Source organism: Amblyraja radiata, chromosome 10 (assembly GCF_010909765.2).
Source record: "Amblyraja radiata isolate CabotCenter1 chromosome 10, sAmbRad1.1.pri, whole genome shotgun sequence".
Taxonomy (NCBI): Eukaryota; Metazoa; Chordata; class Chondrichthyes; order Rajiformes; family Rajidae; genus Amblyraja; species Amblyraja radiata.
The window spans coordinates 59620492-59634319 of record NC_045965.1 but is presented as its reverse complement, the minus strand read 5'-3'; the positions used below and the strand labels follow the sequence as shown (position 1 = coordinate 59634319).

Sequence of the window (13828 nt, the reverse complement as noted above, 5' to 3'; positions counted from 1 at the left end):
TGAAAGCACACCAATGCCTCTCCTTCCTTGAAAGGCAATGGAAGTTTGTCATGTACCAGCAACTCTCACCAACTTCTACAGATGCGCCACAGAAAGCATTTTATCATCGGGATGCATCACAGCTTGGTTTGGGAGCAGCTCCATCCACGACAGGAAGAAATTGCAGCAAATTGTGGACGCAGCCCAGACCATCGCTCAAACCAACCTCCCTTCCATTTACTCCATTTATACCCCACGCTGCCTCGACAAGGCCAGCAGCATAATCAAGGACGAGTCACACCCTGACCACTCCCTCTTCTCCCCTCTCCCATCGGGCAAAAGTGTGAAAACGCACACCTCCAGATTCAGGGACAGTTTCTTATCAGGCTGTTATCAGTCAACTGAATCATCCTACTAACAACTAGAGAGCGGTCCTGACCTACTGTCTACCTCATTGGAGACCCTTGGACTATCTTTGATCGGACTTTGCTGGCTTTGCCTTGCACTAAACGTTATTGCCTTATCATGTATCTATACCTTGTAAATGGCTCGATTGTAAACACGCATTGTCTTTCCGCTGACTGGTTAGCACGCAACAACCTCAGTACACGTGACAAACTAAACGAAAGTGAACAAAACTAAAAAGAAGGGAGACCCAAAATGCTGGAGTAACTCAGCGGGACAGGCAGCATTTCTGGAGAGAAGGAATGGGTGACGTTTTGGGTCAGAGACCCTTCTTCAGACTGAGAGTCGGGGGAGACAGAGTCGCAGAGATATGGAAGGGTAAGGTGTGAAAATGAGACATCAAAGGGGATGAATCTCCAAGGAAAATGTAGAATGGATCATTGTTAGCCAGTGGAAGGTGACAACGAAGCAAAGATAATATTTAATCAGGAGGACAGTCAGACTGGTTGGAGAACTGGGATGAGGAGGGACGGCAAGGTTTACTTGAGGTTAGAGAGGTCAATATTCATTCACTCCAATAGGAAAGAGATGAGGAGGAATTTCTTTAGTCAGAGGGTGGTGAATCTGTGGAATTCTTTGCCACAGAAGGCTGTGGAGGCCAAGTCAATGGATATTTGTAAGACAGAGATAGATAGATTTTTGATTAGTACGGGTGTCATGGGTTATGGGGAGAAGGCAGGAGAATGGGGTTAGGAGGGAGAGATAGATCAGCCATGATTGAATAGCGGAGTAGACCTGATGGGCCGAATGATTTCAAAGAAAATGATTCCAATGCCTTACCTTTCCCAATGGATTATTGGGAGTGTTAATGATTATTGCTTTGGTCCGGCAATTAAATTTACTGGCAAGTTCATCTCGGTCGAGGACCCAGTCACCACTGTCGCCCACATCTCCCACAACTCTCTCTTGCGCCTTAACAGAAAGAAAGAAAACATACTGGAGTTTTCATCCAGGTAAATGCAATGAGGAAACGGAGCACAATATTTAGCCGGGGAGAAATCTAACAGGGACAACATTAGAGGGACAGCAAGCAGGGAAACAAAAATCAAGGTACAGAAATCTACACTGCGCACCTGTGGTCGAACTACGGAAAGACAGGTTTGCAGAGACTAAAGGTGGCCTATAATGATGCCATGAGAACACTGCTAAGGAAACCTAGATGGTGTAGTGCTAGTAACATGTTTGTTGCTGCAGGAGTCAGTACTTGAGATGCTATCCTAAGAAATAATATGTACAAATTAATTTGCAGGATAAACGACTCTAAAAATGTGATTATCGTAGCCTTGTCAAACGTAAGGTTTAGCACTACACGCTACCAATCCCAGTTGTGGAGACACTGGTATCGCTGTCTCATTGTAGGACACTGATTTTTCTTTTTATTCTGGATTTTAAATCATGTATTGTGTTTTTTGTTTATAATTTATGATGCTTTTATAAGTGATATACTAAGATTTTATGTATTAGATTAGATGAAAAGTTATACTTTATAATCTACGAACCTATCTCCAATGATGTATTATTAGTAAATCATTCCATTCTTTTTTTTATCTTGACATTTGTGGGGTTTTTTCCTCTCTCTTTCTTACTTCCTAACTATAAAAAAAAACTAGAAGCAGAATCAATCCACAATTGATAATATTAATAATGTACGACTGTTATACATGAAATGTTTATAATATGTTTGCTTCTAATAAAAATATATTTCAAAAAAAGATTTTATATGTATTTATGGTGTTTTTATATGCAATGTATTTTATGTAATATTGCCCCTGTCTGGACCTTGAGTCCGAAATAAAGTTTAATAATAATAATAATAATAATAATAATAATAATAATAATAATAATAATAATAATAATAATAATAATAATAATAATATTAATAATAATAATAACAACAACAACAATAATAATAATAATATAGTTCTCCTGCAACCCCCCCCCCCCCAGCCCGATCAGAGACAAGGAGAATGTACAAAGTGCATTGACATCAAATTTTTATTTCGCTAGACAGAATCGGTCAGTAATCTATTTTATGAAAGGACTGTTCAGAAGCTTCATCAAGGAGCCTTTAAAGATTTAGAATTTACAAGGCTGCAAACCATAAGCTTGGAGGTGTGAGTTACATAAACAGCACCATTTTGGGGCCGAAATACAAACAATGGGCCAAATGGCGCCTTTTGTACAATGCGTTCAAAAATTCGAGGAGCAGAACTAGGCCATTCGACCCATCAAGTCTACTCTGCCATTCAATCATGGCTGATCTATCTTTCCATCTCAACCCCATTCTCCTGCCTTCTCCCCATAACCCCCTGACACCCATCAAGTATCCGTCAATCTCCGCCTTAAAAATATCCATTGACTTGGCCTCCACAGCCGTCTGCGGCAAAGAATTCCACAGATTCACCACCCTCTGTCTAAAGAAATTCCTCCTCATCTCCTTCCTAAAGGTACGTCCTTTTATTCTGAAGCTATGGCCTCGGGTCCTAGACTCTCCCCCTAGTGAACACATCCTCTCCACATCCACTCTATCCAGGCCTTGCACTATTCGGTACGTTTCAATGAAGTCCCCACCTCTTCCTTCTAAACTTCATCATAGAGTTCAGACAGTTCTATCACCATTAGATTTGCAAGGAATTTCATCTCATGTAAATACTCATACTCATACTTACTTTATTAGCCAAGTATGTTTTACAACATACGAGGAATTTGATTTGCCGTACAGTCATATTAATAAAAAGCACCAGAACACACTAAATACATTTTAACATAAACATCCACCACAGTGACTCCTCTACATTCCTCACTGTGATGGAAGGCGAGAAAAAGTTCAATCTCTTCCCTGCTTTGTCCTCTTCCCTTCTTTGTCGGGGGCCTTGAGTCTTCCGTTGACGGGACGATCTTGACTCCCGTAGCCGGTGGCGGGCTCCTGCATCGGGGTGAGGGGGGGGGGATCTCAGCCCACCCGCGTCGGGCGATCTAACCCGGGTCGGGTCTAATCGAACCTTCTGCCTCGTTGGAGCCTCCTGACTGGGTCTCTCCCGAGACTGCGAGCTGCGCGATGTTAAAGTCCGCAGGCCGCGGTTGGAGCGGCGATCCCAGGCAAGGAATCGGCTCCGATGGTACGTCCACGGCCCGCCGTGGGGCTATGCACCGAATGAAATTCATAGCTTCAAAACTCTTTTAAGGACGGTAATTTTAGTTGAAGTTTGTTGAAATACTCACAGGTTTTAAGGAGATGAAGACAGGGACCCCACCAGCCATTTTAACCATTGGCTCATAACAGTCAAAAAATGGCTGAATGATTATCACCTGAAATTTTCAAACAACCTTCATTAGTTCCGAGCAATCGAAGGAAATATCCAGGAATATGCGCGTCAGCATTAAACACGCATCACATCCTCGGCTCAACACTCAGCAAACCAATCCAGAGAATCATTAGTTTACTTTAGGTGAGAGATACAGCGCGGAAACAGGCCCTTCGGCCCACCGAGTCCGTACCGACCAGCGATCCCCGCACACTTAAATATCCGATACCATTTACATTCATACCAAGCCAGTTAGCCTTCAAGCCTGTACGTCTTGGGAGCGTGGGAGGAAACCGGAGATCTCGGAGAAAACCCACGCAGGTCGCGGGGAGAACGGACAAACTCCGTACAGACAGCGCCCGTGTGGTCAGGATCGAACCCGGGTCTCTGGCGCTGTAGGGCAGTAACTCTAGTGCTGCGCCAGCGAGAAATCATTTATTTAAATCCCGGAGGTTTCACATAAGGATGAGGGGTGATATTTCAACAGTGTATAAAATCACGACGGCATGGATAGGCTGAATGCACACAGTCTTTATCCCAGAGTAGGGAAGTCATAAACGAGAGGGCCCGGAATGAAATATTGTTGTGGGTTGTGGCCACCCTGCAATGGGAAGACTGTCGTTCAGCTAGAAAGGGTGCGGAGAAGATGTACGAGGGTGTTGCCAGGACCCGAGGGCCTGAGCTGCAGGGAGTGGTTGGGCAAGCTAGGACTTTGTTCCTAGGCACGCAGGAGGACGAGGGGTGAATTTATGGAGGTGTACGATGGGGGCGCCGAGCGGTGGGCGAGGACAGACCATGTGGGGTGAGGACGCCGCTGCTGAGGGAAGGAACAAAGGAGGGACTGGCGTGGGGGAGGGGGGGGACCGCCGTGAGGGAGGGGGAAGAACAATGGAGGACCCGGCATTGGGTGGGGAGGGGGGACCTGGCACAGATACTGTGTATACTTTGTAATTTTGGCAGTGCCCTGATGTGGCCACTATTTGCATACCTTGGATATGCAAGCACTGAATGCCACATGTGACATTAAAGTATTCAAAGTAAAGTGTATGAGAACATGAGGGCACTAGACGTTAAGCAGCCACGCAAACACACAACACTCCAGCATAGTTAATTGTCACGTGTACGGAATAGCTTTAGTTGCGTGCTAACCAGTCGGTGGAAATCAAAAGCAGTGTAACAACAAATCAAACTGATTGCTTCTTTACCTCATCTCCTTCGTCAACGAGGCCAAGTATGGAGTGTGAGAGAGAGCCGTAGCCGCCAACGGTCACCACAATATCTTTGTACGGATCAATCGAACGGCCACACACGTGACCGTATAAATCAGCGAGTGCCTTCACTAATGGAGGATGACCCTTGTGTGAACAGAAAGATGGAGTAACAAGTTACCAGTACAAAGGAGCGTCTAGTGTCCAGAGTGTTTTACTGTCATGTGTCTCAGATAGAATGATGAAATTCTTAAGGGCCTGTCCCTTACTTGGCGATTTTTTCACCGACTGCCGGCATCATATCTGTGTCGCCAAAAGATTTTGAATATGTCAAAATCCAGCCGCGACAAAAAAAAAAGCGACACTTGAATAAACACCGCGCGTCATACGTCATCACGCTGCGTCACCGCCGCATCACGCCACAAATTTTTCGGTGGCCTGATGCGTCGTTCAATGATGCCGACAGTCGCCGAAAAAATCGGCAAGTGCGACAACAGAATATGTAAACGTAGTACACTGTAAACAATATAATAAACGAGAGAGGAAAAAAATTCAGTGTCATATATATTTGTACACAGACAATTATTACTCCGATTATTTATATATATATATATACACATACATACATATATATAGACACACACACACATGCGCGCGTACACACACGCACACAAAAAAACAAACTATAATACTGCAATAATAACAATAATAGTCTATGTAGAATAAGGCCATTTAGGACTGAGGTGAGGAAAAACCTTTTCAGCCAGAGAGTTGTGAATCTGTGAAATTTTCTGCCACAGAAGGCAATGGAGGCCAATTCACTGGATGTATTCAAGAGATTCAACAGTTAGATATAGCTGTTAGGGCTTGCGGAATCAAAGGATATGGGGAAAAAGCAGGAACTTTTTCTGATTCTGGATGATCAGCCATGATCATATTGAATGGCGGTGCTGGCTCGAAGGGCTGAATGGCCTACTCCTGCACCTATTTTCCAAGTTTTCTGTGTAGTTCAGAGCTAAGCAATAGCGCTAATGCGTTTAAATACATTAGCAGCTTGTCAGTTACAGCGCTGATTTCTGTTGTCTCTCTTATACAGGTAAGCTCAGATTTACTATATTTGATGATATTCTGCTGTGCTGTGCTGCCTGCAACATGTCGTAAACAGACAGGCACCATTTTACACCACAAAAGTGGATGTTACATGTTTAGTTTAGTTTAGAGATGCTGTGCAGTAACAGGACTTTCGGCCCACCGGGTCTGCGCCGACCAGCGATCACCCCCTTACACAAGCTCATGGGGAGAACGTACAAACTCCGTACCGACAGCACCCGCAGTCGGGATCAAACCCGGGTCTCTGGTGCTGTAAGGCAGCAAATCTACTGCTGCGCCACCCTGCCGCCTCTGCATTTAGCTTTGATCCATGCATTGAATATAGATTCATGTAGCATTGGACACATGAAGTGGTATTGAGCATTCTAATACCATTTGTCAGATGGACCAAGGCTCTTAACCAAAATCATTATTTCTTTTTAAAATGTTTAAGAAAGAACTGCAGATGCTGGAAAAATCGAAGGTGAATAAAAATGTTGGAGAAACTCAGCGGGTGAGACAGCATCTCATGGAGCGAAGGAATTCCTTCACTCCATAGATGCTGCCTCACCCGCTCAGTTTCTCCAGCATTTTTGTCTACCTTTCTTTTAAAAATATGTGTTTGCCGAGATGTCCAAATGGAGACAAACAATTGATGATCTTATTTGTGTATATTGAAAAAAATCTGTAATTGAGTAATTCAAAATAATCTGAAGGACATTTTGAAACATTGACTATTCATATGCTTCAAAATTCATATAAATCATGGGATTCAATCCATTGAAAGAGGGGAACTTGGAATATTCAAGAGTCAAGAAGGTTTGTGCAAACACAATATACATAAATAACATGGAAAAAACAAAAACCTTGGTTCGATCCTGACCACGGGTACTGTACGTACAGAGTTTGTACGTTCTCCCCGTGACCGCGTGGGTTTTCTCTGGGTGCTCCGGTTTCCTTCCACATTCCAAAGATGTGTGGGTTTGTAGGTTAAATGGCTTCGGTAAAATTGTCCCTCGTGTGTGGGGTAGAACGTAGTGTGTGGCTAATCGGTGGTTGGCGTGGACTCGGTGGGCCGAGTTTCTATTCTGTATCATATAACCATATAACCATATAACACCATATAACAATTACAGCACGGAAACAGGCCATCTCGACCCTTCTAGTCCGTGCCGAACACATAATCTCCCCTAGTCCCATATACCTGCGCTCAGACCATAACCCTCCATTCCTTTCCCATCCATATAACTATCCAATTTATTTTTAAATGATAAAAACGAACCTGCCTCCACCACCTTCACTGGAAGCTCATTCCACACAGCTACCACTCTCTGAGTAAAGAAGTTCCCCCTCATGTTGCCCCTAAACTTCAGTCCCTTAATTCTCAAGTCATGTCCCCTTGTTTGAATCTTCCCTACTCTCAGTGAGAAATCATGTTTCTCGGGGTTTCTAAATCTAAATTTTATTAGTTATTTAAGTTATGGCATCGGATGGAAGCTGCATACCAAATCTCGTTGCATATATGTGCAATGACAATAAAATATATTATTATTATTATTATCATTATTATTATTATTATTATCATTATTATTAAAACTAAAACTACAAACCCAGATGGTTTCGGGATGTCGGAGGAAACTGTAAGACTTGGCGGAAATCCACGCGGTCACAGGGAGAGCATGCAAACTCCACACAGACAGCACCCGAGGTCAGGATGGAACCTGGCGCTGTAAGGCAGCAACCCTACCGCTGCGCCACCGTGCCGCCTGCATTCAGAACCATTCGGCAGATTCCGTAGAGTGCGACATTCCAGAACTCGGCAGCATTCACGGAAGCACCTCGGGCGGAGAGAGAGCAGGACTTACAAAGCCTCGGGTGTACTGATTCAGCATGAAGTTGTCTCCCGCCGCTGCGGTGGCCAAGGCTTCTCGCACGTAGGAGGGGGGAGGCAGGTCCGGGAACCCCTGCCCGAGATTAACCACCCCTGGCTCGGCTGCCAGCTTGGTGAACTCCACCCTGGACAAACAGAGCACACTGTCAGAAACATGGCGGCACGGTGGCGCAGCGGAAGAATTGCCGCCTTACCTGCGCCAGAGACCCCGCGTTCGATCCCGTGTGTCTATATACCATAGACCATTAATACACAGATAAAGTGCAATAGTAATAGACTGTTATTGTTCAGAGCTTATTTGATGTCATGTTTAATAGCCTGATGCGGTCGGTGTGGACTCGGTGGACTGAAGGGGCTATTTCCGTGCTGTATCTCAAGACTAAAAAACGAAGCTATGCAGTGGGATAGAGAACAGCTACAGAAATGTGTGGAGAAATGGCAGATGGAGTTTAATCCGAGCATGTGTGAGGTGTATTTTGGGACATTGTAACGTTAACACCTACCAGACATTCTTATCCAGGCCTTCAATCCTCTTTGCGTTTTTGTGCTTGAATAAACTCATCTATAAGTTGAAAATCAAAACAGTTTTTGTTTTTTAATTGATTTTGCAGATACAAGGCCATCACAAGCCCTTAAAAAACAATATTTTTATTTTTTTATTTTATTTAACCTTTATTTAACCAGAAGTCTCATTGAGATTAAAAACCTCTTTTACAAGAGAGTCCTGGCCAAGACAGGCAGCAGCATAGTTCCACAGTTACAGACAATAATTTTAAAAAAACAACAGAGAACATATAAATAGAGTCACAGTCAGAACATCATCAAACAAAGCATGTACAGACAGAAGAGCCCGCTTCAACATCATTAAGAAGGGATTTAAATCTGTTTATAGAAACCAGCTCCTTAAGTTTCAGTTCATTCTGCAGCTGGTTCCATACGAAGGGAGCAGCATAACTAAATGCCCTTTTCCCCAGTTCAGTACGGACTTTAGGTACAGTTAGTAAGAACAAGTCCTCAGAGCGGAGCTGATAAGTTCCTGTGCTTTTTCGAATTACATACTTCTGCAGGTATGAAGGAAGAACACCGAGGATAGTCTTATAAATAAGGATATGCCAATGATGGAGTCTGCGGGTGGACAGGGCAAACCATCCAACTTGAGCATACAAAGTGCAGTGGTGCGTGAGGGTTTTAAAATTAGTAACAAATCTCAGTGCTCCGTGGTAGACCGTGTCCAAAGACTGTAGGCATTTTGAAGATGCATTCATATATAAAACATCACCATAGTCCAACACAGACATAAACTTTGCAGCAACAAGTCTTTTTTTGGCTTCAAAAGAAAAACAAGATTTGTTTCTAAAGTAAAAACCTAATTTTATCTTTAGTTTTTTCATAAGTTGCTGGATATGAGGTTTAAAAGAGAGAGAATCGTCAATTATAATTCCCAGATATTTATATTGAGACACAGATTCAACCACAGAGCCCTGCAAAGTGGTGATAGGAGGGAGGTCCGAGGGCTTTGATTTAGCTTTAGTGAACAGCATGAGCTTTGTCTTGTCAGCATTTAAAACAAGTTTTAAATCACACAGGTTACGTTGCACAGTGTTAAAAGCAGTTTGGAGCTGACAGAGAGCCTGATTTGGGGTAGACGCAGAGCAATATATCACTGTGTCGTCAGCATAAAAGTGAAAATTTGCGTTCGGAGCTTTATGATCTAGACTATTAATATAAATAGTAAATAATAAAGGTCCTAGAACCGATCCCTGTGGCACACCCTTGGATACATTAAGAGAGCTAGAAGTAATACCTTCTGCTCGCACACACTGGGATCTGCCTGATAGATAGTTTTTAAACCAACAGACAGCTTGATCAGACAAACCGATGCTGCATAGTCTTTGTAACAATAAGGCATGATCCACAGTATTGAAAGCCTTTGATAGGTCAACAAAAAGGGCTGCACAGTGTTGCTTATTGTCTAAAAATTCAATAAAATCATTTACTACTTTTAAAGCAGCTGTTGACATACTATATTTTTTCCTAAAACCAGATGGTCAATAACGTTTCAATACTTCCAAAAGACATCCAAAGGTTATAAAATACTTCACAACTTACTGGTGTCTAAGCAGAATGTCCTGTTGATGGATTTTTATGCCCCTGCAAAGAATATCGACGATAGACACAAAATGTGGAAATAACTCAGCGGGTCAGGCAGCATCGCCAGGGATAAAGAATAGGCGACCCTTCTTCAGACTGAAAGTGTAGGTGGAGGTGGGGAGGGGGGAGGGGGGAGGGGGGGGAATACTGGAGGCGACAAAAGGCCAGAACAAATCAGGGCCGGCAACAGGTGACCTCAGGAGGGGCAGAGCCCACAATGGCCCATTGTTGGCTGGGGAAGGTGTGATAACAAGAGAGACACGAGGATGGTGCTGGCAACTACGCCATTTTAGTTTAGTTTAGTTGAGAGATATAGCGTGGAAACAGGCCCTTTGGCCCAGCGAGTCCAAGCCAACCAGGGATCCCCGCACACTAGCACTATTCGGTACACTAGGGAAAATTATTTTTACAATTTGTGCCAATTGGCCTACAAACCTGTACATCTTTGGAATGTGGGAGGAAACCAGAGCACCCGGGAATAATCCATACAGGAGAACGCACAGACTCCATACAAACAGCACCCGTAGTCAGGATCGAACCCGGGTCTCTGGTGCAACTCTCCTGCTGCGCCACCGTGCCGAACCTTATTTGCTTCTATTTCTTGGGAATTTACATTTAGTTCCAATCTTATGTTATGACTTAAACATAAAAGCTCACTATCAGTAATGGTTACTGTGAAACAGATCGTCATTAAAACTCATCTCCTGCACTAATGTTATTAAAAAGGAAAGAAAGATACCAGTCTTACTGGGTCTGGATGATACGAGTCCAGAGTCTAGACCAGGGGTGTGGCCTTTGAGGCCATTAAGTGCGGCCTTTTGAATGAATCCAAATGTTGTAGAACAAATCCTTTTATTTTTATTAATATGTTTTTGTTCGTCTTTTATTAATGTTATTTTAATCTTAAAACGAACGTATTTAAAATACCAAAGAGTAAAAGAAGATTCAACAAAATAATCCTATATCTAATTGAAGTTTATTGGATGCGGCCCTTTTAGATTACATCTAACTTAATGCGACCTTCCGACATGAAAAGGTTCCCCATCCCTGGTCTAGACCCACCATAGCGACTCTTAATTATCCACTTAAATACAGTAGGTGAGCAAACGACGACACTGAGGTGAATCAGATGTAGATTTTCCAGGTTCCATGGAAGTGGGGGGGGGGGGGGGGGGTTCAAATTTGTATCTCCAAAACAAACATCCAAACACGGGCAGCACAGTGGCACAGTGGGTTAGTTGCTGCCTTACAGCGCTTGCAGCGCCATAGACCCGGGTTCGATCCCGACTACGGGTGCTGTCTATACGGAGTTAGTACCTTCTCCCCGTGACCTGCGTGGGTTTTCTCCAAGATGTTCGGTTTCCTCCCACACTCCAAAGACGTACAGGTTTGTAGGTTAATTGGCTTGGTATAAATGTAAATTGTCCCTAACGTGTGTAGGATAGTGTTTGTGTGCGGGGATTGCAGGTCGGCGCGGACCCGGTGGGCCGATGGGCCTGTTTCTGCATGGTATTTCTAAACTAAACTAAACTAAACATTTTAATTTAAAAAGAATTACAATGACTGTGACAAAGAAATACTAACGCAGTGGCTTAATAACATTTGCCCCATGCACACTCACATAAACAAATCATCTTACCTGTGTAAAATTTAGTTTCAAATCCATATTTCTGTCCTAAAATCACCCACTGAAAACAAACTTTGGATTAACTGGTTTAATGAAAAAGATCAGGTTGATTTTAGTGATAGATACTTGTATACGTTGTTCAAAGTTTTCTGGCTCCTTTGTTCTGCACCTATACCTGCGCTGTCGAGCCCGCCCTCTCGCCCACCGGCAGTAGTTGCTACGGTGCGGACTCAGCGTGGCATGTGAGACTCCGCGGGGCTTTTGGTGGGGAGGGGGAGGAGAAGCGGCTTAAGCGGTATTTTTTTTATGGGCGTTTTTTTTATTTCAAAGGTGGACACAAAACGCTGGAGTGACCAAGCGGGTCAGACTGGGCAGTATCTCCGGAGAGAAGGAATTGGGCGACGTTTCGGGTCGAGACTGCAAGGTCCCTTGCAGTCAGAAACGGGTGAGTTGATCATGGGGAACAAGGATATGGCGGACCAATTGAATAGCTACTTTGGTTCCGTCTTCACTAAGGAAGACATAAATAATCTGCCGGAAATAGCAGGGGACCGCGGGTCAAAGGAGTTGGAGGAATTGAGTGAAATCCAGGTTAGCCGGGAAGTGGTGTTGGGTAAATTAAATGGATTAAAGGCCGATAAATCCCCAGGGCCAGATAGGCTGCATCCCAGAGTACTTAAGGAAGTAGCTCCAGAAATAGTGGATGCATTAGTAATAATCTTTCAAAACTCTTTAGATTCTGGAGTAGTTCCTGAGGATTGGCGGGTAGCAAACGTAACCCCACTTTTTAAGAAGGGAGGGAGAGAGAAAACGGGGAATTACAGACCAGTTAGTCTAACATCGGTAGTGGGGAAACTGCTAGAGTCAGTTATTAAAGATGGGATAGCAGCACATTTGGAAAGTGGTGAAATCATTGGACAAAGTCAGCATGGATTTACAAAAGGTAAATCATGTCTGACGAATCTTATAGAATTTTTCGAGGATGTAACTAGTAGCGTGGATAGGGGAGAACCAGTGGATGTGGTGTATCTGGACTTCCAGAAGGCTTTCGACAAGGTCCCACATAAGAGATTAGTATACAAACTTAAAGCACACGGTATTGGGGGTTCAGTATTGATGTGGATAGAGAACTGGCTGGCAGACAGGAAGCAAAGAGTAGGAGTAAACGGGTCCTTTTCACAATGGCAGGCAGTGACTAGTGGGGTACCGCAAGGCTCAGTTCTGGGACCCCAGCTATTTATGATATATATTAATGATTTGGATGAGGGAATTGAATGCAACATTTGCGGATGACACGAAGCTGGGGGGCAGTGTTAGCTGTGAGGAGGATGCTAGGAGGCTGCAAGGTGACTTGGATAGGCTGGGTGAGTGGGCAAATGCATGGCAGATGCAGTATAATGTGGATAAATGTGAGGTTATCCACTTTGGTGGCAAAAACAGGAAAGTAGATTATTATCTAAATGGTGGCCGACTAGGAAAAGGGGAGATGCAGCGAGACCTGGGTGTCATAGTACACCAGTCATTGAAAGTGGGCATGCAGGTGCAGCAGGCAGTGAAGAAAGCGAATGGTTTGTTAGCTTTCATAGCAAAAGCATTTGAGTATAGGAGCAGGGAGGTTCTACTGCAGTTGTACAGGGTCTTGGTGAGACCACACCTGGAGTATTGCGTACAGTTTTGGTCTCCAAATCTGAGGAAGGACATTATTGCCATAGAGGGAGTGCAGAGAAGGTTCACCAGACTGATTCCTGGGATGTCAGGACTGTCTTATGAAGAAAGACTGGATAGACTTGGTTTATACTCTCTAGAATTTAGGAGATTGAGAGGGGATCTTATAGAAACTTACAAAATTCTTAAGGGGTTGGACAGGCTAGATGCAGGAAGATTGCTCCCGATGTTGGGGAAGTCCAGGACAAGGGGTCACAGCTTAAGGATAAGGGGGAAATCCTTTAAAACCGAGATGAGAAGAACTTTTTTCACACAGAGAGTGGTGAATCTCTGGAACTCCCTGCCACAGAGGGTAGTCGAGGCCAGTTCATTGGCTATATTTAAGAGGGAGTTAGATGTGGCCCTTGTGGCTAAGGGGATCAGAGGGTATGGAGAGAAGGCAGGTACG

At 43.9% G+C, this 13828-nt stretch overlaps 1 protein-coding gene across 4 annotated transcripts in view; it reads right to left on the bottom strand.

The window, feature by feature from the left end:
* The window catches only part of kyat3 (kynurenine aminotransferase 3), a 71999-nt gene that overhangs the window by 34300 nt on the left and 23871 nt on the right, over positions 1-13828 (bottom strand). For all 4 annotated transcript variants that reach the window (XM_033029000.1, XM_033028999.1, XM_033029001.1 and 1 more), the window contains 5 exons: positions 8441-8499; positions 7912-8062; positions 4955-5104; positions 3667-3753; positions 1225-1356 (listed from right to left, as the gene is read on the bottom strand). In XM_033029000.1, coding sequence (XP_032884891.1) covers positions 1225-1356; positions 3667-3753; positions 4955-5104; positions 7912-8062; positions 8441-8499 — 579 coding nt within the window. The remainder of the gene's footprint in view (positions 1-1224; positions 1357-3666; positions 3754-4954; positions 5105-7911; positions 8063-8440; positions 8500-13828) is intronic.